This window comes from Hoplias malabaricus, chromosome 1 (assembly GCF_029633855.1).
Source record: "Hoplias malabaricus isolate fHopMal1 chromosome 1, fHopMal1.hap1, whole genome shotgun sequence".
In the NCBI taxonomy this organism is placed as follows: domain Eukaryota; kingdom Metazoa; phylum Chordata; class Actinopteri; order Characiformes; family Erythrinidae; genus Hoplias; species Hoplias malabaricus.
Window position 1 is genome coordinate 75,217,316 of NC_089800.1, and position 21,724 is coordinate 75,239,039.

At 38.3% G+C, this 21,724-nt stretch overlaps 2 protein-coding genes across 2 annotated transcripts in view; one reads left to right on the forward strand and one right to left on the reverse strand.

Moving 5' to 3' along the window:
- chrm5a (cholinergic receptor, muscarinic 5a) overlaps positions 1-16,560 on the forward strand; it is a 28,795-nt gene extending 12,235 nt beyond the window's left edge. Inside the window, exon 2 of the mRNA XM_066683581.1 lies at positions 14,910-16,560. Coding sequence (XP_066539678.1) covers positions 14,992-16,548 — 1,557 coding nt within the window. The 5' untranslated portion in view covers positions 14,910-14,991 and the 3' untranslated portion in view covers positions 16,549-16,560. The remainder of the gene's footprint in view (positions 1-14,909) is intronic.
- Positions 16,561-16,565: 5 nt separating this feature from the next.
- On the reverse strand, positions 16,566-21,493 carry zgc:194887 (uncharacterized protein LOC571819 homolog). Its single transcript, XM_066683596.1, has 2 exons — positions 20,597-21,493; positions 16,566-18,538 (listed from the first exon to the last, which is right to left on the reverse strand). Exons 1-2 carry the CDS (start codon positions 20,736-20,738, stop codon positions 17,844-17,846), a joined length of 837 nt encoding a protein of 278 aa, XP_066539693.1. The 5' UTR covers positions 20,739-21,493; the 3' UTR covers positions 16,566-17,843.
- Positions 21,494-21,724: the final 231 nt, after the last annotated feature.

The following is a 21,724-nucleotide window of genomic DNA, read 5'->3' on the forward strand; positions in this document are numbered from 1 at the left end:
TATTTCAGGGATGTTGTGCAATTAAAATGTTCATTCCAGTAAATTCATACCAGTAAATTGCATTTAAAGAAAGTAAATGATCCTTCAGGAATAAATAATTTAACCTCACTGCTATAGGAAATTACTTTTGTCTCATCAGGGAGATACAAGTATTCACCTTTTAAAAGCTGGAGCAACGAAGAACCTGAAGTTACTGTCTTTTTGCCATTTTGATATTTTGCTTTAAAATGGTCATATTCTACCCCTTTTCCACAAGTTCCACAGTACCCTGGGGTCTTGAAATATCTGTGATATGCTTTGGTCAAAATACAACAAGGATTAAGCACCACAGCAGCATTAAACAGCCTTGTCCAAAACAACTGGTTTCGGCACCTGTTTCTTTATATGAGAATGAGCCACGGTTTACCCGAATGTGAGTGCACAGCAGTGAGAAACAGAAGCTCTCATTTTCAGCCATTTTCTGTTTGTTCTCTTTTTTCTCCTTTCTCATTTTCACATATTCGGTCAGAACTCTTATTTATCTGGGTTTGTTCCTTTGTTTTAATCCACACAACCTTGTACTTTTGCACTCTCTCCTAAATGTGGGTCCAGCCCTGTGATTGGAGAGACTCAGATGAGGGTGAGGTGGAGTTCTAAAGTCTCTGCATTTGACTTCAAAAACAATGCAGAACATCTCATTTTATCCCATTATCTCTGAATTAGGCAGCCCACAAAAAGTTGTTTTATTTCACAAGGACTGTACAAGTGAGTTTTGACTTTTTATTACTTTAATTCAAAATAATAAAATATATAATGACCACCTCTAGCTCCACCTGAGATTATTGTCTTCCTATGACTAATAAATGCTGAAACTGCTCTATATCCACACTGGCCCTCCAGGAGCCTTGTCATAGGTCTCTGAATGCCAAGAATCAGAGATCTTAGGTATGGGTCAGTACACCAACTGCAGGCATGCATGCTGCTAGTTCAGTGCCAAAAAGCCCTTGGCCTGTTTCCACAACACACTCATACACATACAGCAGTGGGCTGTGAGATTAGTCAGTGACTGCATTAGGGAGCTGTTGCTGAAGAACAAAGGAATTTGAACTGAAACGTTAACAAAACAGAAAAAAAAAACTTCCAGCCAGAAGATTTGTTATAGCCAGAGTTTGTTATAGTCACTGTCCTCTACAGTAAAACAACACATCCAACGTTTTACTGAAAGGTCATATATTAATGTAACCCAAGATAATTTTTTTATTCCTATCAATATGTAAATATTTTATCCTCAAACTGCTTTCATTTTTATAGTGGCTTTCATTGATTCAAAGATTCATTTGCATAATTTCCCCAGCTGACAGGAAATAAAAGTCTCCCAACAGTGATAAATAGTTTCCTAGTCATCTCTACAACTGTGGTGAGAAAATCCCCCGCTCCGGTCTAGTCAGCTCTGATAATGTAGTGAGAAAATCCCAAGCTCAGACTTAGCCAGTGTAGCTACTGTAGTAAGAAAGTCTACAGAAAGTTTTCCAAAAGATTTCATATACAACAAAGGCATTTTCAAAAATATCTATGTTCTTATGAGAATGTAAAGTTACCCAAAAATGCTAAAATGTGCATGTCAGCTCAGCAGAGGTTGATGCTACCTTTTACGATGTGACTTCAAAACACACTGTGAATCAATATGTAGATCTTGTGTTAACAAACTGAACACAGTACATTCCGGCACCCCCACTGCACAGTTTAATGTAAAGCTAAAGTGACATTTACCTACGAACACGTAACAAAACATAATCAATCCACAAATCACAGAGACAACAGAAATAGCCTAGCGGCTAGCCATATTTCAGGCCCACTGTGAACAAGTTCTGCTAATGTAAATAGAAACAAACAAACAGAAACGGCTTACAGTGTGATGTCATTGTTTTAAAATGCTCAGTGTTCCTGTAAATATGACAGGTTTTTAAAAATGTCTAACCTGAAGAACGTTTTCAAAGCACCATTGTCTTGTGGACTAGAGACCAAAAGAAAATATCCTAAAACATGAGGCTGGGGCCTTTACCAGCTTATCTGCCATACTGAGAATGTCCCCAGGTTCGGGCTATTGTGGTAATAAATTCTCCAACTCAGGCTTACCCAGCTATACAAGTGTTGTGGGAATAAAAGGCCATGTCTCAGGCTTACTCAAACCTGCAACTGTGGTCAGAAAGTACACAGGTAAAGCCTAGTCAAGTTCAGTATTTTGGTGAGAAAATCCAAAGCTCTGGTCTGTTCAACTCTGATCTTGGGGCGAGATGTCCCCAGTTCTGGTTTAGAAAACTACTGTACAGCAGTAGTAAACTACTGTACATGGTAAACTACTTTAGTAGTTTACAGCAGTGGGGAAGTCAATTGGTTGTAGCCAGTGACCACCAGTGAGAAATTCCCTGCTCAGGCCTATGCTACTTCTTTTTGTTTTTGATCGGTAGAAAATGGATGCCATGAGACAACTCCCTTTGTTTACCTTGGTTTTATACCAAGGTATATGATGTTTCTATATACAAAGTTAAGTTTGAATGTGTGAATATATCCAAACCTAGGCAAGAGATGACACACCCTTAGACATCAGATTTGAGGATGCTTATTGGCTAAATACACTACATGTGAATAGTCCCTCAGCAATGGTTTGATTGACTGTGCTTCTGCACTGACCCAGCCCAGACCAGGAATTTGAAAGTCTGCCCTCTGCAGTAGAGCGGCCATTGGAGACATTACCAGTAGCAGCAAAAAGCTCACTTCCTCAATATATTACACTCAAACGCAGAGACATTTGAGTAGCAAATCCACTTACCACCGTGTGTTTTTGGACCTTGGGAGGAAACCTACTCTACACTTTCTGGTCACACAACCTCAGATCAAGAAACAAGTTGGTCTCAGCATCCAGTCATTCTATCCAAAATACAGACAGGTTGATCAATCTGCTGCCTTCAGTTGTTTCATAATGGCTTCTGTGTCATAAATACTCCAGCGTAACACAGGCCATGTCTGCTATTTATATTTCCCCTAAGCCCAACTCTCCAAGGATGCCACTGGCTTTGAGCTCCAGAAATGATTCATGTGGATCAAATGTGTTTTCTTGAGGACACAGATTTTACAGAATAATTTTGATGATCTGAGAAGTTCTATGTTTAGTTAGGCAATGTTAACAAGTTGGGGAAGACAATTAAAGTGGTTTTTTTTTATAATAAATTAAAGAGCAAACTCTAAAATTCAGTGGTGAAAATTAGAAAAGTCAAAGTACCATTAAGTCTGATAATAGAAGTTTTTGGGCAGGGCGCAGGTTCTAAGTCTAAAGCCAGATTAACATGGTGCATTTTTTATTTTATTTTATTTTTTGGCTTAAACAACCAAGACACTAATACGTCACTAGATTCTGTAAAGAGTATGGGAGGAAGTGGTTAAATTTGGTAAAATTATTAATTAGCATTAAAAAAAATTACGTTAAAGTGTTAATTTTGCCAGTACTTTCACAAAGTGTTTGTGAAGAAAATCAAGATAAGACAGAAGTCTCTTCTTCGCATTCTTGCTATTTAGGAACAGCCAGAGATTTCACAAAGCAGTGTTCGAGTAAATGGGGTATAAGTAGCAGGTTTAATGAGCCTTTGAGTAGCTGCAGGTGTGTGTAATTGCATAGAAGCAGAGCCAGGAAGGAGCTGGATCAGGACTGAACCTTGGCTGGGAGTTTGAAGTGAACTGCTGCATTCTTAGAGATTCTGAATTATTCAATGTGGTGGTAGGAAGCAGAAGTCTAAAATCAAAAGTGTCACTGTTAGCTGAGACAAGATTTAGACCCAATACATTTACATACACCAAGGACATAGCAGGGCAAAATACTCCCTTAAGAAAATATATATCAACATATTTACTTCTAATGGCTGTGGTTATATTTGTAAAAAGGACTATATTTGTAAACCCCTTTCAGTTTGAGATTGCATATCAAACCACCCAGAATGACTTTGTTAACCATTAACTTATGCAGGAATTTTAAAAAAGTGGCATAATTCCCTATTTGCAGCCTGAGATTAATCCTGAGAATGCTATCCTCGATCTAATCCAAACAGAAAACATAGAAAAATGCCTGACTGCAGTGGTGTTATTCCTAGTGAAACAAATAAAGCTGTGTTGCTTATCAGTAAGCATCCACCCGCTGTCCTTGTGTGCTTCTGTTTGAACAAGGAGTGATGCGTCTGAATGGCCAAGAGCATTGCTCAGCAACATGTGAGGCCAAACACATTAGTATTTGGCAGCCTTAACAGACAAGTAGATTTACACAGAACCAGAGGACCACCACGGCGCAGGTATGATTTAGACTGTGGCTCATTCTCAGCGCTGCTGTGATACTGATGTTGTCGTGATGTATGAAAGTGTGTTGTGCTGGTACGAGTGAATCAGACACAGCAGGGCTGCTAGAGATTTTAAACCTCGCAGTGTCACTGCTGGACTGAGAATAGTCCACCAATCAAAAATATCCAGCTAACAGCATCCTGTGAGCAGCATCCTGTGTCCACTGATGATGGACTAGAGGACAACCAAAGCAAACAGGCACCAGCAGATTAGCAACTGTCTCTGAGTAATATATTATTCAATTCACATAGTCAAGCCAAAATAAATCCACAAAACTGATTTGCCACACAACTCTTTGGGGTCCTGGGTTCATTCCTTACCTCACATCACTTAACTGTTCTCCCAGTCCCTCTGTGGGTTTCCTCCAGTTTATACAGTTCCAGTGATCTCACAGTCCAAAATCACATGATGGTAGGTGGTTTGACTCTGTAGCAAATAGCTGAGTTGTGGTGAGGGTACTGTCATGAATTGGCTGCTGACGCATCATGCAGCTTTATGCTCCGCATTAGTAGTGGTGCAGGTGAGTCTCTAATGTTCCAAACATGTTTACTCAGGTGGAAATGATCGAGCATTTAGGGCATCTAGTAAAGCAGAATATAAATGTAAGTAACAAATCATTCATTAACAGTCATTGGACAATATCATGCCACAGACGTGCTGACCAGATGGTCAAGAAAGAACAAGCCAACTGCTAACACTCACACACTGAGAGATTCAGATACATGTACTCAAATACATACATTTAATACAGACATGTTATATCACTTTTCTACAATTTAACAGTTTCTTAATGAAATGTCTGTGAAATGCTTAGATCAAAATAACACAAAGAGCAAACATCACAGTATTAATCTCCCCCTGTATGAACAGCCCTGTTTCAGCACCTGTTCCTTTAAATGAGAATGAGCCACAGCTCAGTACAGTGTGAGAGCCCAGGAGTGAGGACCAAAGAGCAGTTTTATTTTAAAGAATGTAATATATCACACTAAGCTATAATCTTGGAATCTTATTCTTACTCTGTTCAGTTTCAGCCGTTCAATCTCAGTTACTAGTCTCTGTTACTGTGCTCCTTTGTGATCGGTAAGAACAGTCTGTGGAATGTTTGCATTTTATTTTAGATCAAAAAAATTCCAAAGGAAAAGAACCAAGTCAAACTTCAGTTACTCTGCTGATAGGTGATGATGTATTTCAGTGATTTATAAATAATGAACAAATTAAATACTTAGAAAATGTCAAGTGAATTGCATTCGTTATGAGTGCAAAGACATGCTCATTAATTTGTTCTGTTCTTGGTGATTTTTTTGTATTGAAAATTATATGAGTTTTGGGTAAGACAATTTAAAGATGGTGATTTCAAAGATTTCAAATTAGATTTTTAATTTACATACACACACACACACACCCACATATACATTCATTCATTCATTCATTATCTGTAACCGCTTATCCAATTCAGGGTCGCGGTGCCAGTCATTGGGCGCAAGGTGGGGAATACACCCTGTAGGGGGCGCCAGTCCTTCACAGGACAACACACACACACACACATTCACTCACACACTCACACCTACGGACACTTTGGAGTCACCAATCCACCTACCAAAGTGTGCTTTTGGACCGTGGGAGGGAGGAAACCGGAGCACCCAGAGGAAATTCGAACCCACAACCTCCAGGCCCCTGGAGCTGTGTGACTGCGACACTACCTGCTGTAGTATCATTCATATATATATATATATATATATGAATGACAGTTTTTCTAACTACATTTACTATATATACTGACCTATATAGTACCTAATTCACATACTCACTCAATCATTCACTTACCCACACACATGTATATTCACATACTCAATCATTCACTAACTCACAAGCACTCACAGTAAATGTGAATATTGTTGAACATCTCCTCCAGTTTAGACAGTATGTACTGGCTGTATGCTAGGCATGCGCTGTTGTGGGCAGATTTTCTAAATGGGCAGATGTTTGGAGATTTTCTGTAAATGTGTGTCTCTTATTGATTCTTTCATGTGTTCTGTAATCTCTTTCTTTGTGGTGCATGAAAACACTGTAACTTGTGTCATATCTAGAACGTGCACTGATTTTCCAATTAAATCTTCAAATGTCATGTTTTAAATTCACATTCCCAACTTCCCACCAACCATTATTAAATGAAAATTTCATCTAGCTCAGAGACCTGTCCCAATACCCTGTTTCACTTGGAAATACTTAGCAGAACAGAATAAAAAAAGTGATCAATTTGTGATCAACTTTAATTTACTGCAATATTTCAGAAAGGTTTGGTGGTACTGATGAACATACATAGAATTATTGCTGTGGACAGACTCTGTTTTGCATATCTGGTCAGCCGTATCAGCCATAGCCTGCTGCTAAAGCTCAACTAACTTGCCCCTCTGCTGCAGGGCAGTTTAGTTTGTGTTGAGTTTGCCCAGTGCACTTCATACAGGGTGTCAGTGTTTAGGGCCGATGAGTCACTGAGCAAGAGAAAGAAAGAAAGAAAGCATCTGTGCTCATGTGTCAGTGAATACAAGTCATCACTAATTCATCTTCCTCCTCAGCCCACGCTATTTTTAAGGCAGAAGAGCCTCAAGAGACCTTGGGTACAAATACACTTGATCTTCTAGCATGGAGGCAATTTCCAGGATATCTAGATTTCTCTATAATATCTTTATCCACACGATTTACTTTGTAAAACCTCAGCTAACATTGCTAAGAGTTAAGGTATGCTAATAAAAGTTAAGCTACCAGCTTGCCAGTTTGTATTTGTATGTTATGGTATGTACGAATTGAATAGAACATTTAAACACTGACTAAGTTTACATGCATAGATATTCACATCAAAATGCTTATAGATTATAATGCATTAGATTATAGTTTATAACAGAACTGTTTATACACCAACAATTTGATTGAATCTCTGTTCACATTCACGCTACAAGTAAACAGATGCAAAATTAAATACATAAATAAAGCATTATTTTGTGTTAATAATATTATAAAGATGAGAAGCATGAGCCTTACACCCTTAAAAATGAAGGTACTTGAAGCTTGGAGCACTCAATGTGGCACTAGTTCCTCTCCAAACAGGCTTTACATCACAACTCGGCCAGTTCGCGTTGCATTGAAATTTTTCAAAGCTAGCAAATGGTGAGGAAACCCCATGGTGAGGAATTTTATAAAAAGTGTTTATTGATTACAATCGTAAAACATTGCCTTGAGGTCCCTTTGAGTATTCCCTTTAAGTTTGCATAAAACTTCTTAACTGTCAATTACTTTAAAATATTTTAAGGGTCATAACAGCTCCCTTTAACTCTCAAAAGGTGGAGCATATGTGAAAGGGGTCAGCCTTCACTGCCAGGTGCCAACAGGGGGCGACATCAGCATGGCACTGCTGCTCTGAGAAACTCAAAATCCCATAATACTAAGAGGTAATTAGTGCCAGTTGGATGCACCTGGTTGCCCCTGAATTTAAGGCTATGGAAAACAACGCCCCATTGTCATAGGGTTGACTGGTATGATTTCAGACTGTTGAAAAGAGAAGAAAAAAATGACATATAACAGGAAAGAAAACAGAGATTAACTTATCTAAATTCAAAAAAATAATTAAAAACATCTAAATTCTAAAAAAAGGAAGAGTGCCTCAAAAGCTGGAACTGAGCTAAAGAAATGATAAGAATAAAAACAAGCTCTGATTTTTTTTTTCCAGTAAAATGTAGAAGTAAATAAAATCAGTTCCCACTCTTGAAGTGCTTCTGTGTTGGTTTTTGATTTGCACATTCTGTCTGAGGTTTGAGTAGTAATTTTTCAGTAGGAGTTAATTGCACCCCATACCTGTTTGTGCTGGTGACGCAGTGGTAAAGTACTGCTTTCATTCACTCAAGGTTGTTGCTTCAAGTTCAGCTGGAAGTAACTCCTCTCACAAAGCATTATTTGCCCTCATTTAAGACATGTACATATGAATGTTCAGTTCTTACTAGATCCATACACACAGGCTTTACATCTCTACACCTGGGCCTATCCCATGACAGTATGGTTTGAGGTTTTGAAGATTTATGTATCTGGTTATATAACTAGGTGTAACTTTTTGACATCATGGTTTAGATTCTCTGCATGATGTGTAGTTATTTAGAGACAGATCTGACCATTGTTCAATCTATGAACGAGCTAAAAGATGACTTTGGATATTCCACACAGCCCAACCACGCATTCCCTGCAGTTTTACAGCTCCTGATTATGCTGCAGTTTTTTTCCCTTTCATATGCTTCTAAAAGAATACCTTTCTTCTCTTTGGTCCAATTAATTTTTCTTTTATGTCAGTTTTGTTTATCTTAAAAGCTATTAAAACATGTTGAGGTTTTTTTTTATTATTATTGTGTGGGGGGCATATTAATGGTGGAACTGGTAGGCTATTACAGCCACAAAACCTCAGTCACTGTAATAAATCCCTTAAAAAATGTCCTTTTTAAGTGAAATGTTTGAGGGATTTTATGCAACTCACTTAAGTAAATCCCTTAAGGAAAAAATCTTCCGAAAACAGCATCCTTTTTTATACTTGAGGTGTTTTGCACTAGTCTTTAAGGAAATAAGGTCTTTATGGAAATATTTTTTTTAAAGGACACATTTTTTTATCACCAGTGCAATGCAGATAGGAGAGCAGTTGCTACACGGGGGGTGGGTAGCTCAGGAATTCATATGAAGTGCCAGAGAACCACAGGAATGCCCTGTAAGTATCCCTGCCCTTCCAGTTGATACAGCATTCGTGCCCTTGAGCAAAGCATTTAACCCCAAACGGCCCCGGGAAGCAGTATTGCCATAATCCCCTGCTGTACACATATGTAGCTGCAGACTGAAGCATCTGGCGAGTGACATTAAGCTATGACCAATTGATTTGAGTCCAGCTGATTCAGTTTATGTTACTGAAAGGGCCCGAAGAAAATGGATGCTTTTGCATCGTTATCACTTTTTTAATTTGCAGTCCCACCCCCTACTTACACTGGCATTGTGCCAGCATTTTCCGCAATGACCCACCACACACAGTTACCCCAGGTCTGTGAGCAGTTCTCCTTCCTGTGAGTAATGTCTCCTCTGAGAAAAACTCAGAGGAGACTGTGCTTCATGGCACAAACACTGTCTCTGCTTATGAGTCCTTTTAAATAAACGCAGGGGAGCGGATGACATGGTCATCTGTTTTTTGGAGTGCTTGTTTGTTTTGCCCTCCAGCAAATCCTGGAGCGTATTCCCTGCACCTGAAATTATGTTGGCTCTTGTCTTCCAAAAGCAATTGGTCGCTGGTTTCCCTAGAAACAAAAAGCCACAGTGATAGATGGGCTGTTCATCTCGCTTTCAACCCGCTGCATCATGTGTGCTCTGCCTGATGTAAAGAGAACAACAGCTTGGTATATAAAGCTGAAAGCCCATCCGCTACATTGCCTAGCCCTCTCCAAGTGAGCAGGTCATGGAAGGTCCTAGTACTGTGTTTCTCAGTAAAGATTCAGTCATTATCAAATCAATGATCACCACGTTTCCATTTTGTGTCAGAAATATGTCCAGGCTTGCTAGCCAGCCATCTGGATACAACCTTAAATTAACACAGAATATGGTTGCTAGTGAACAAATCAACATTTTTCACTACAAACGATAATAAAAAGTAAGGACAGCTATTAAATAATAAATAAGGATAGTTAATTCTGGAAAAAAGAGAGAAAAACTAGGCCACACAGTGTCACTTATGTAAAATCCAGTATGTCATTGCAACACTGGTGCTCTGATGTACCAGAGGCATGATAAAGAAATAAGGGGACTGGTCATTAATTAAGAAATGGATGGGAAATATTAAGCTCAGTATGGCATCTGTTTATAGGGAAATATCATGTCAGTTTCCTGATAATGCCTCATTCAGAAAAGGCCTGCCATTGTTGTGGATATAAACTTCAAAAACCTGACCACCTCCCTTGTTTCTACATTCACTGGCCATGCTATCAGCTCCTCTGTCCTTACAGAGTCACCTTGTAGTTCTACAATTACAGACTGTAGACTTCTAGTATGATCTACATACTTTTCTTTGTCCCCCTTCACTCTTGTTTTCAATGGTCAGGACGTTGTGATCAGGACTTTTATAACGATGGTGTGTTAGTGCTGGTATGAATAGATCTGACACATCAGTACTGATGGAGTTTTAAAAACCTCTCAGTGTCACTGCTGGACTGAGAAAAGTCCACCAATGTAAAATATCCAGACTACAGCATCTTGTCTCCACTGACCACTGATGAAGGATCTGAATAGAGTAGACAGTGAGTGGACACTGCCTGATCCACTCATAATGGCACAACACATACAAACACACCACAACCGCATCAGTGTCAGCACTGAGAAAGATCAACCACAGAAATCACACATAAATATTGTTAGAAATAAGCTAAGGTAGTGTTTCTTAATTGCTAAGCACAGCTAAATAACTTAATGATTCAGAGGATGTGTGTGCTTATATGCTAATCAGAAAATAGCATATTCAGTTGCCAAATCTTGTGAGTGTAGGTGACACTGGCAACTTCAAATAAAATGTCCAAAGTGTACTTGTATGCTTTCACAAATGTGATTGCCAAAGTCACTTTGACAGTAGGTAAAATTGATTGGCTCCAATTGCTAAAGTTCTAACACTGCTTGTAGAGTTTAGCTTTATATGTATTTTGACCTTTAAGCCACCCTATTATTCACAATATACTGGAAATAACTATAGGCTACACAGGAAAATGTATGTCATATTTGAGCATTTTAGTTTACCACAGGATAGCATCAATTTTCAAAAGCTCATAGATTAACCCATTTGAGGAAACATGCTTAGACATGTTTGCTTCTTTTAAGCATCATTTCAGGTCATTTCTTGAATTAAGCAAAAACTTCTGCCAATGGAATAAAAACTTTCTGTAGATAATATTACTTAAAACAGGTAAAAATAAGTTAGAAATAAGTTGTATAATCTTATTATAACCTTATAACAATTTCCAAATGAGTAACACTAAATATTTAGACATTTTTTTTTTTTTTTTTTGCAGTGTATAACATCACTGTGACTGGAGGCTGCTAGCCACATCACTTATTTGAGTGGAAAAATAAAAAATATATTCATTGTGATTCAGTTTGATGCAAGAAGAGTGCCAGAGCATAGGGATGGATTGTACATACATAAAATGTCTGTAAACATTCATTTGGCAGAAGTACTTGGCCTGAGTACTATTTTAAAATGGCTGGATAGTTTATCTTGAACTGGGCATAAATACTACTAGTGGTACAGTGTCTTAATGTCAAAACAGGGAATCAAATTCCAGTCTCCTACATCTGTGGCAGTGTGTTACTCACCGCACTCTTTAAAAAGGACATTCCAGCTAACGAAGTGTAACCATTGCTACATCTGCTTTAAATGTGCTGACACATCCTACAGTACTGTCAATTTAGCATTTACAGCAAGTGAACTTTTCTGAGTTAAAGGCTTAAAACTCCCCTTCTGATGTAGGTGGAGGAAAACATTTTAGAATTATTTATCTATTTATTTATTTATTTATTTTTAAATGGCTTATGTGGATAGAAGTTTATTACGTGGAGAATTTAGTTATAAGCCTTAGTGAGAAGAAAAAATCTTTTTAGATGAAAAAACCGTGGGAAATACTATCAATCAAAACATTTTAATGTAGTTGCTTACCGAGATGCAGCAGGCACATTTTAAGACAAGGGTGATGATTGAAACAGGTTAGCAATGAATGTGACAACAAATTAACACAGGTCCTGTTCAGGGTGTGTACATCCAATCATTCTGGGTAGACCCACATGACCCTGATGAGGATGAAGTAGCGACAGAAAATTAATGAATAAATTAATATATTGATTTGTGTGGATGTTAAATTTTGGAACTAAATATGTTTATATACTACACAATATTTTTATTAAATACAATTTAAACTTAATGTCTGTGCGAACTAAATACTTCTGAATCTTAAGCTCTGGCACTATAGTTTTAGTTTCTATAAAAAGCACTGGACAGAACATTCATTTTTATATATATCATCTTATTCTGGTATTGAATTAAATAGATATTGCCCATCACTCCCAAGCAACTATTTCAATTAAATTCATTCATTCACTTTCTTTAAACACTTAAATCTGTTCTAGGTCGTTGTTGAATTAAATTCAATATCATTTAGACGTTTCAGTATGGGGCTTGTAGAGGCCAGTCATGTAATCTCCACACACGAACCAGCAAAGCATGAATGAATAAGTGAGAGTTAATTTGCTGAGTTTAACAATTTACCTCAAAAAACGTGTTGTAGTCTCTCTGGGGAAACAAAAGAAATATTAGGTGTATGTCTCCCCCATCTGGTAGCACCCAGACTACACCCACAACCCAACACTGTTTAAATTCATATCAGCTTTTCAAAATCATTTTGTGATATTTCAGTTTTACTTGCATGGACTTGACTAAAAATGTATGTTTTTAACTTGTTATAGTTTGTCTAGTAAATATGTGGATAATAATACTTCAACATAAAATGTTTCCTCATATTGGAATAATTTTCCACTTTTGGGAGACATTCTGATGTACTCAACCACAATATGTTTAGTGTCCCTTAGGGTATAATACAATTATAATACAGTTTCAAAATAGTGGAAAGAGCTGTCTGCCTTCTCCCCAGACATGAAGCTTGAGCAGACTGCCATTTTGAAGTGTGTGGTGTGTTCCCTGTATCTGCGTGGGTTTCCTCCAGGTGCTTCAGTTTTCTCCCCCATTCCAAAAACACACATAGGTGGATTAGTGACTCAAAAGTGTCCATAGGTGTGAGTGTGTGTTGCCCTGTGAAGGACTGGCGCCCCTCCCGGGTGTGTTCCTGCCTTGCACCCAGTGATTCCGGGCAGGCTCTGACCCACCGCGACCCTGAACAGGATAAGTGGTTACAGACAATGAATTAATTAACTTTTTGAAGTTGAACTTTTATTCCACTTTAACCATTTAAATCACACACAAAAATTGTATTCTCTAGCTTCTTATTGAATACTCATTTCCACCATAAACAGTTATGTGAAGCTAAAGCTAGCCCTAGGATTTATAAACAAAACTTGTTTTGAAACTCTTCCTATTTCCCATTTTATCAATTTGAAGACCAAGTGTACATGATCTCACTAAAATATCTAGCTACCTACTTGTAAAACACTTATATTTGCTGTGTAATACCAAGTTAGATTTCTCTGTTCCACTTTAAATAGGTGAATATGTGAGGCTTTTCAAACACAATTCTTACTCCTTAATTTGTTTAAAACACACACACACCACAGAGAAACACACATGAATCTGCATCGGTTTCTTTAAAACACACAATCGTATTTACATTTTTCAATCATGTTGTTATTCACCTTCTTCGTATAAAACACACAAAACACAGTTCTGACAACTTTCACACGTTGCTATGCCTCACATTTTATATATATATAAAACACACAACCTATGGCGTTTATGCCTTTTAATCTATTCATAGGCATCTGTACTTCTACATTTGATCAGAAATGAATTGCTGTTGCCAGTTCAGGAGGAAATTAGCCAGTACTGGCTCTGTCCTGTAGTGTTCCTGCTTGTAAACTGCCTCCACTTTTCAAACATAAGGCCAATTTCCTCTCATTTTACTCCGTCCCTGGTCATGGAGATTTTTAAAAGAGTAGTTCGGCTTTTTGGGTCCAGTAATAAATAAAATCAACTATGCTCACTTGGTCATTTCATGGCTGCGAGACACTGTATTTGTAGACCTGGCCACACGGTGGACTGTAAAATGATTGGACAGAGGGCAGGATGACAGGCAGGACCTCGAAGGGTGGGATCATATGAGCTCCGCCCTGGACTGGGCACTTCTCAAGAAGAATATACTGCTTTAGCAATGCTGTGAGAGGCGGCAGTGTTTTAACTTTGACTGTTTCCTTAATCTATGACCACGCACCCTGGACATTTTATGACAAAGTACAGTATATATCCTACAGATTGCCCCTTTAAATTACATAGGCTCGGAATTAGGATTAGAGCACAGTCTTACTTTTTAAAATCTAACAAAATAAGTATGGTTTACAACTTCTCAGTGTAGGCACAGCTGTTGCCAGCCATTTTAGACAACACTTGTAGTCAGAACCTTCTAGAAGACCTGGATGCTGGTTCATTAAGAAGAATTTCAGGGATGTATTTACAGGTTATCATTCATTTAAGTAAGTCACACCACTTAATCAGTGAAACCGTAATACATGTTGTAAAAGCTAAAAGCTAAGATCACACTTCTCTCTCTTTCACAAGCCAAATCAAGACAGTGTAGAAATAATGTTTACATACAGTATGACCGCCTATGCTATGTATGGAACTCCTATGCTATAAAGCTTCTTGCATATCAACTGACACTACATGGATTACATATTTATAAATATTAGATTAGTCCTTTTACAATGAAAGCTCAAACATTGCAATGTGGATATGAAAAAACTAACATTACTTCTTTTTTTTCCTCCAGAATGGCCATGTCAGTATGGTGCATTCTCTGCTCCAGACACTTCTGGTGAACTGCTGCTAGGAGACCAGCTGAAACTGGAGCCATGGACAGAGGTCAAATGGATAACTCCTCCATTAGTGCCAACACTTCCGACATCCACCTCGTCACACACAGCTTGTGGGAGGTCATCACAATTGCAACTGTGTCGGCCATAGTGAGCCTGATCACGATAATTGGGAATGTTCTAGTAATGCTGTCCTTTAAAGTCAACAGTCAGCTGAAAACTGTTAATAACTATTATTTGCTGAGCCTAGCTTTTGCTGATCTTATCATTGGTGTTTTTTCCATGAATTTATACACTTCTTACATCCTGATGGGTTACTGGTCACTAGGCAACCTTGCATGTGATCTGTGGTTGGCTCTGGACTATGTAGCTAGCAATGCCTCTGTAATGAACTTGTTGGTTATTAGCTTTGACCGCTACTTCTCCATTACAAGACCTCTGACCTACAGAGCCAAGCGAACACCGAAGCGTGCTGGAATTATGATAGGTCTGGCCTGGCTTGTGTCCTTTATCCTGTGGGCGCCTCCTATCCTGTGCTGGCAGTATTTTGTAGGTAAGAGAACAGTTCCTGAAAGACAGTGTCAAATCCAGTTTTTCTCAGAGCCAGTAATAACTTTTGGCACAGCAATTGCTGCATTTTACATCCCTGTTTCTGTCATGACCATTCTGTATTGTCGGATATACAAAGAGACAGAGAAACGTACTAAAGACTTGGCCGAACTCCAGGGTGTTATCCATTCAACAGACTCTGACAACAAATCTCAGCCTCAAAGGGCCATTATCAGGTCCTGCTTCAGCAGCACCTCCAGAGATCAGAAGCAGTCATCCTGGTCATCGTCCAGTCGCAGCAAAGCTGCTAAATCTGCCTCTGCATCCAATGACGAATGGTCCAAAGCTGACCAGCTGGCCACCTTCAATAGCTATGCCTCTTCTGAAGATGAAGATCGGCCTGCATCCCCTGGAGTGTTGCCAACTTACAGGAACCATGCTTGTGGGGAGAACAAAACAGCAATGTCCAATGATGGGGTACAGCTGAGCAGTCACGAGGATGAGAATTTCTTCCCGTCTATCAAGAGCAGCTCTCAGAAGAGCAAGAAGTGCGTCTCATACAAGTTCAAGCCAGCTGCCAAGGAAGGCAACTCTCTGCATACAGGTAATGAAGACACCAAAGCAGCTTCCTTCTCCTCTGCTGAGTCCATGAGTGCACCTTCCACTGCTTCGTCATCCAAGCCCATTGACGCGACGCTCAAGAGCCAAATCACCAAGCGCAAGAGAATGGTCCTGATCAAGGAGAGGAAGGCAGCCCAGACTCTCAGCGCAATTCTCCTGGCCTTTATTCTCACATGGACACCGTACAACATCATGGTACTCATTTCCACTTTCTGTTCTGAATGTATCCCCTTGTCCCTCTGGCACTTGGGCTACTGGCTGTGCTACGTCAACAGCACCGTCAACCCAATGTGCTATGCCCTCTGTAACAAGACTTTTCAAAAGACCTTCCGGATGCTGCTGCTTTGCCAGTGGAAGAAGAAGAGGGTGGAGGAAAAGCTTTACTGGTATGGACAAAACCCTGCTGTAGGCAACAAGTTAACATAAGCAACTCTGAACAAAATCAGTGAAATGCACCATAATGTTTCTCCTCTCGAACACTGAGATGGGACATGTTTACTAAAAGATGATTTTGGACATCACCACTGGCTTCAGTACAGCAGAGTCTAAAACATGGCCCCAGACTTTTCAGTGTTTTCAAATTCATAGTAATTCTGGTTTCTGACATCACAGATCTTGCATTGGTAAAATAATAGTGCAGAAATGTTGAATAACACTAAATTGGTTTATTGTTCCAGATGAGTGAGATACATACATCTGTGCATTTTGCTAAAAGAACAAATATAATCAGAATCCTTGGTCGGTGATTTGTAATCGTCTTTCCACTACTTATGCTCATCACAACATTAGTCTTAAGGGCTACTATTGTTTTTGCTTTTACATTAGAAGCTAACTATATATATAAATGTATAAAATGCTTGATCAAGATTGTATATGCCCATTCAAATGCCTTCTTTGCTTTTTTATAAGCAAAGAAACAAATAACAGTTACGAGCTCAAAAAATTGGCAAATAATTTAAAGTGGCAAGAAAATAATTTAAAAGACAGTAAACCCATTATTTTCTGAAATTTGATTTTCATTGTTAATGATGTTATCTGCACTACTGAAATTATGTAACTGCACTCAAACTATAAAAATTTACGTTATAATAAAGTCATGATAACATCATCAGTAATTGAAGGGAGCAGAAGGAATACGACTGAGCCTGACTGGTGAAATTTACAAATAAACCAATTAAAAATACACAAGGATGTCTGGGGTAGAAATATTTACAAAATAAATTGTCATATAAATTTCATCACTGACTTTGACAGATATTTAAACAGGTATTTCTAAGTTGACAACCATTTCATGTAGAGACAGAATTTTGTGAGATTGTTCACTGCTGTTTTCATCATTAGTGTAATTTGTGACTGTAAATCTGTTTGAATGATTTTTTTTTGTATAAATATATATATTTATCTGCTTCACAAAATGTTGTGACTCCTTAATAGGAATGTAATCTTTAAAACAAGGAAACAATTTATTTGGAGTTGAAGCACAGAAGAGCACCACTTTGTGGAGTAGTTCCTAAACAAATGTAAATGAGTAAGTAACAAACCATTTCTAAGAGGGGCAATGCATAAAAAAAAATCGTATAACTAATTTTCAGATTGTAATGACTTCAATCTTTCATCTTTCCTGAATCATTACCAGATGATTAATAGATGATTCACAATATATTTCCCAAAGTTCAACCCTCCCATAACCAGAATGCTAATGTATGGTGAACGTAAAGAGATCAGAGCTCATCTCTTTTGCAGTCTTTAGGATGAATGACTTTGACCATGTCTGAGGGCTTCACCATCATCCAGGCATATTTGCACAGATGTTCCTTGTTGCAGTCTTTCTGCCAGTAGATGACATTACGGCGATTCAGGTTAGCTCCGGCACAGGCATCATACCACCATCCCCCTCCTGCCACACCCTGGAACTCCAGTTTGGCACAGTTCTGGAAGTAGTTGTCATTGTCACGATCCTTGGTGGTAAATCTCTGGTTGTCATGGAGGTAGTTCTCTGGGTCCAAGGTGAGTGCATCAACAGCTGTGCCTTGATACAGGCCTAAGCGTAGGCGGTACTGGGTATCCTCTCCCTCCACCAGCACTGGATCATACTCGCCGGTTTTGGTCACTGCGTCTTTGTCCACCAGCTTGATGCCCAGCTTATAGCGTCCAGGTCCATTGGTGAGTTGGTGGATGTACTCGTTGCCCAGCCAGTGGTTGCCGGTGAGACTTCCGAAACCTAACTTGTACTCCTCCCAAGAGCGGTCAAAATCCACACTGCTGTTGACTGTGATGTGCTGGATAATGGTCCAGCCACCATCCTGCATGGAGCAGTAGACAGCGATAAGTGTGTCTGCTGGTTTAATCAAGTAGATGCCATCACGTGCCTGAGCTCCAGAACGCTCCCAGAGGTTGTAGCAGTCCTTGGGGATCTCTGGTGGAAAAAACAGATAAGAACTCTAAATGAGCACATAAGGCTGGAATGTATTTTGATGAACACTAGTTAAACACACCTAACAGACATTTCATAGTTGTGAGCAAGAAAACACCAAACTATCCTGCACTCTGGCATGTAAGAAGTGGAAATCACAATTTGCAAAATAGTATCAGACAGTCTGTAAACCACTAGTTCCTCAGAACACATCTGCAGAATGACCAAGTGGTGAGAAACCTGAGGAATGGGGGTGTCATGCATTCCTGATCATCTGGAGGATGTTGTTTTAATTTAATTACTGAAAACGAAAACCTATTGTACTAGCAAGATAAATACAAGACTGTCCTGAATTTTGTGATTAAGTAAAAAGACAAACATAAATACATGCATGCTTTAATTTTTGTTTCATTTAAATTTCATTAAGAGCTCATATTAAAAGACAACAAATCCTCCATTGCATGTGCAGGCTAGTTCCAGTTTTACCTGTAGCCAAAGTCATTAAAGTAAGGTCTCTGCTTTAGTGTAAGCTTTAGTATAGACTTATTTGTAGGGGTAGCTTCTGTCTCAAGTGCTGCTTTATTAAACACAAAAATCTATTGCTTTATAGTCCAACAGTCTCTAAACTTTGCTTTAAGAATCCCTGGTTTGGTTTTGAAGTCGGTTCTGCACTGACAGTTTTGTAAAGCCCGTATATTTTTGAATAATAAAATGTTTAAAAACGTATTCCATGGTGTGGTTTTTGTTGGTTGTGCTGAAGTTTTCAGTCTAGCACAAGTGCTGTTGTGGTCTAAACTGAATCTCTGATGGATTTAGGCTGTTTCACAATAGCAAGAGCATGAAGAATTGACTTCATTCTACAGAACAATATTCCTGATGAGAAGTAACCTTGCAAGAATATTTGTGACACTGCAGTGAACTATGAGGAGATAACAGCATATGGCACAGTGCCTCTTGCAGCAGGTTTACCACATCTGGAGGAAAAGAAAAGAAAGTGGAGTTTGCCTCATGTGCCTCACACTCTGGCTCAGAGTTTGACTTTTGATGGAATTGTGGAACAGTCAAGGCGCGAGCCTCTTCATGCGTGAACTCTCAGGGGGGCCTTGGACCAGTTTGGGCTATGTCACTGCGAGTGGACATTAATAAACACCAAGCAAGAATAAAAATATAGTACCTTTATTTTGGTATGTTGTGCTTTACTGCAGAGAGCATAGAAAAAAATAGTCTAAAAAATTAACCAGATAGTTACAAATAAATATGCAGACTATAAGCTAAGTCAATTTAATACTATAAATTAATATCCAGCAAAGTTTGACCAATAATTATTTTATAAAGAAGTATTAAAATTATTTATTTTATAACCAAAATGACAAAAGATGTGACATATATATTGCAAACTTTTATCTCTTCCCCTGGAGAAAAAGGCAACTATGCATTTGAGTGGTCTCATCGCTATGTTAATATTAATATATATTATTAAATTATATATATATATATATATATATATATATATATATATATATATATATATATATATATATATATATATATATATATTTATATTATGATCAGATTTAATGATACTCAAAAAGTGTTTATTTAATGATATATCATTTTGGGGTATACGTTGTATAAAGTGGGCGAACCTTCAGCCACTTAGTTTATACAACCTTCCGATGAGCACCCGAATGCAGCATAAGATGTGTGGGTGGGGAAATGACCAAATGTGAAGATGAGTCAAGGACAGTCATCTTACTGAGTGAGAACTGTAACCTTTGTGTCAAAACTTATTGGACTGTGTAGTTGAAACTAGGTGTGGTCCCATAAACCCATAAATGTTACAGATTTAGACTTTGTATGGTTAATTATGTATTACAATAAAACGTTTTTTGAAACTTTTAAAAAAGCATAAACAGTAAAAATTACATCTCAACATAAGAAAGGTTTAACCCATAAATACCAAAAACTGATTTTATCTTAATTTTGTCAGTGACATGAAATATTTAGCTTGTAACCATTGGAAACTAACTCAGTGCAATTGATAGAAATGTGAAACTTTACCTTTATGTCCAAGGTTTAATATGAATTTTTGCTCCTCTGGAGAAAGCAGATGAATGTTTTTGGCATGTGGCTGCACAGCTAGCGCTCCAGTCAACATGAGCAAGTTCAGGAAAGCCATCATCCTGCTGCTCAGATCCTTCATCCTTCAGTAGTATGCACTTCTGACATTTGCAGAGGAAGGTGAAAGATAGAATTAAACCTACAACACAGCAATTCTGTCCTTTCATTCTTTTAATGGATTTTGGATGTAAAGACCTATATACAAAGTACTGTACTGACAACCTCATGTCATTCGTAAGGGGAAGAGTAGTATGTTTTCCTCAGGCCTACAAAATTTCAGCATCATGAAATAAATATGCTTACCTTCACCTGGATCACTTGTTTCTGAAACCTGTGACAGATATAATACTAGCGCTTCATTCTGAATGACAGGGAGCAAGAAATCCAGATTGCCAACTTGAATCTCAGAGTCCACACAGACACACACATCTATGGACTATCAGCACTGGACTTCAGCCCCAATCTCATGTCACACAGGAGTATACACAAAGGGATAAGGCATTTTATCTGTGTCATCTGAGATAGGACTGGTGTTGGACAACTAGTATTCAACATAGTATTGTACTGTAGACCAACATATCTTCACTAACTTCCAATAACCTACTTTTGACTTTTTTTTTTTTGAGTTAATAAAATGCGATGATTCCAAGTACTTTGTCTAATGGACACCAATTCACTCCCATTCTTGCATGAAACTGTCAAGTCATAAATCGTGAAAGAATGTGCACGGCTGTATCTCTGTACTTGGCCTAGTTTCTAGATCTGTGAAATCTGAATAAATTGGTATCTGCCCATGAACAGTTCAAATCAAATGCTGAAGAGCTGACAATCCTTCACTCTCTTTTGACAACTCAGCAAACCTAAATGTTTAAATGTGCTGTACGGTATTAGAAATGGACCTGCGATAATAACTCACTAGAATCTGGTGATGGATACTGAATTATATCTTCTCCATTTGCTAAATGTTGATAACAACCTTTGCCTTTCTGTTGCAATTGTATTTGAGCAATACTATGAATAATGGTTGCCAAAAATTTCAACAGGTTTGGGGAGGAATTTGGGGATTAT

Bases quoted from the DNA above. Each gene is read 5' to 3' on its own strand.
- zgc:194887 (XM_066683596.1), bottom strand. From the start codon at position 20,738: ATGAAGGATCTGAGCAGCAGGATGATGGCTTTCCTGAACTTGCTCATG. The intron at 18,539-20,596 runs GTAAAGTTTCAC...TTTTTCCACCAG, and splicing joins ATTAAACCTTGGACATAAAG to AGATCCCCAAGGACTGCTAC.